Source organism: Arachis ipaensis, chromosome B07, assembly GCF_000816755.2.
Source record: "Arachis ipaensis cultivar K30076 chromosome B07, Araip1.1, whole genome shotgun sequence".
Classification (NCBI taxonomy): domain Eukaryota; kingdom Viridiplantae; phylum Streptophyta; class Magnoliopsida; order Fabales; family Fabaceae; genus Arachis; species Arachis ipaensis.
In genome coordinates this window covers 3,730,132-3,732,453 of record NC_029791.2, presented here as the reverse complement: position 1 = coordinate 3,732,453, position 2,322 = coordinate 3,730,132, and the positions used below count along the sequence as shown (strand labels likewise).

The 2,322-nt window shown below is 46.9% G+C and overlaps 1 protein-coding gene across 2 annotated transcripts in view; it reads right to left on the bottom strand.

The window, feature by feature from the left end:
- LOC107609341 (60S ribosomal protein L4-like) overlaps window positions 373–2,322 on the bottom strand; it is a 3,367-nt gene continuing 1,417 nt past the window's right edge. The window contains exons 2-3 of one of the 2 annotated variants that reach the window (XM_016311269.2): window positions 882–2,145; window positions 373–636 (exon numbers count right to left, since the gene is read on the bottom strand). In XM_016311269.2, coding sequence (XP_016166755.1) covers window positions 523–636; window positions 882–1,991 — 1,224 coding nt within the window. In that variant the 5' untranslated portion in view covers window positions 1,992–2,145 and the 3' untranslated portion in view covers window positions 373–522. Of the gene's footprint in view, window positions 637–881; window positions 2,317–2,322 lie in introns of those variants that run through there. The other variant, XM_016311267.2, reaches the window with a different exon arrangement.

Here is a 2,322-nt window from a genome sequence, read left to right as displayed (position 1 = left end):
CCCAAAACTTGTTTAAACAGACGAATTCAAATTGATTGTTCTCATATTTTTTTGGTATTAGTTTCTCACGCTTTTTGGTCAGATCTGAACCAACAACCTGGGCCCAATAAACCTTTACGGACAGATAAGGTCCAATAACAGTATAACAGGGCTAAGGCCCAAAACACAACACAATTCTTTACTTTCGGAACTACATAAGGAAAAAAAATCCACCGAAATGAGGGAGAGAAGATAAGAGAATTGGATTGAACAAAAAGTCCAATCCTCTCAAATTAAAATGTTTTCCAACAACAACAAAAACACGAGGGTTTCTGAGTACATTTGAAAAAGGGCAAGTTCTTGACCAAAAAAAAAAAAAAAGGGCAAGTTAAGTATATAAATTGTTAGGAAACCAAATCTACCAAATTACAATTTTTTAATACAGCTAAAAGTCTGCAAGTTCTCCAACAATATAATTGATTTATCAAAACTGCAAAGAAATACAATCCTAAAATGAAAAATCTAAATAGGACTCGATGAAGTTCACTGTGAAACTCCCAACCACTTGGAGAAGTTGTCAAATTCGGCATAATCAGAGTCAGAAACCATGGTTTGGTACCAAGCCTTTCCAGCAGCTCTGATAGCAGATGCATCCTCCTGCCGAGGAACAATAAACATTCATAGTAAGTATCAGTTCAAACAATTGCCAACTCTTAAATTATCAACCTATCAATCACACATCCTAGATCCTACCATCAAGATATCGATTCAAGGTTTCAAAAAACAATGCAGCACAAATTTAAAGAACACAGAATAACTTATCAACTCATTAAAGTAGTTGAAAACAAAGCTATTACTATGGCAATATGGATATGAATAAAGAATAAGACAGAGAATCATACCTTGGAGGAAACAGTGCTTCGCTTCTTGTCGAGCTTCTCCTTCTTAGCCTTAACACGCTGTGCCTCAGCGAGAAGGGCCATTCTCTTAGCAGCCTTAGCATAAGGATTCAACCTCAGCATCACATTCAAGTTCTTGAGAGGGTTCTTCTTGAGAGTGGCCCTCTTAACCTCCTTCTTAATGGGCCTCACAACAGACTGAACCTCATCAGAGTTAATAATCCTAGCCAGGTCAGCATTCACCATCTTTGACCTTGGAAGAACGTAACCCTTCTTCTTCTCCGATGCCTTCTCGAAGGTTCCATAGATCGAATCGAGTTTCTCGAACGCTGACTTGGTCCAAATCACGAACCTCCCGATGTGGCCACCGGGAGCGAGCTTCAGAAGGTTCAGCCTCTCCACATTTGCGACCTCCACGCCGGTAATGTTCCTGAAAGCCTTAACGGCCTTCGCGCCTTCGGTTCCGTACACGATCAGAGGTCCCTTGCGGGAAATGTAGCGGCGGTTCCTCATCTTCCCCTTCCCAGGGCGGATACCGTGGCTGTCCTTGGCTTTCTCCGCGTCGGGAAACGCTCCGATCTGCTTCAAAACCTTGACGGCCTCCTTCGATTTCTCGACGCCTTCAACGGTGTCGCTGACGACGAGAGGGAGCTCAGGTACGGACTCGATCCGGTGACCGCGGGCAAGGACCAGGGAGGGAACCGCGGAGGCGGAGATGGCGGACACGACGGCGAACCTCTTCTGGTTCACGTTGATCTTGCGGTGCCAGCGGCGCCAGATCTTGGTAGGTGCGAACATGCGGCCGCCACGGCACATGTTTCCGAAGGCTCCCTGGCCGGCACGGTGAGTACCACCTCCGGGAACACGAGGGATACGGGAGACTGCACGGCCAGTTCCCCAGGACTCGGCCGAGGTCTGGTGACCGGCACGACGGGAGACGGCGTAGGGCTGGCGAGAGTTCTTAGAGATGTTGTCGTGGACGAAGGTTACGATATCGGGGCGGATGGAGGCCTTCATGACGTCAGGAAGTGGTACGGTTGGGGCGGAGCCGGTGGCCATGTCGCCCTCAAGGGCTTGAACGGTGACGATGGGACGAGCTGCTGCTGCCGCCATTGGACAAACACTGAAACTAGGCTTTTTGGCTGTGGGCCTGTGGCAGGATAAGAGTTTTAGGGTTCGTGAGGTGCTTGTATAGGTTCCTTTTCCGTGGGCCTCTTCTCAATTGGGCTTTCTTTAGGTCCATCCATGTTCTTAAGATTTAAAGCTCCTAACATTAGCAATACTAGAAAAGATTATGACGAATGTTAGCCTATGGGCCGAAATCACCTACACGGGATATCTGAATTTATCATAGAAAGTAGGGTGTTTCATGGGTCGGGGCCGGGCCGGCCCTATAAAGGCTAGGGTCTATTTTGATCTAATCCCAAAGTGATCCGGAACAAAT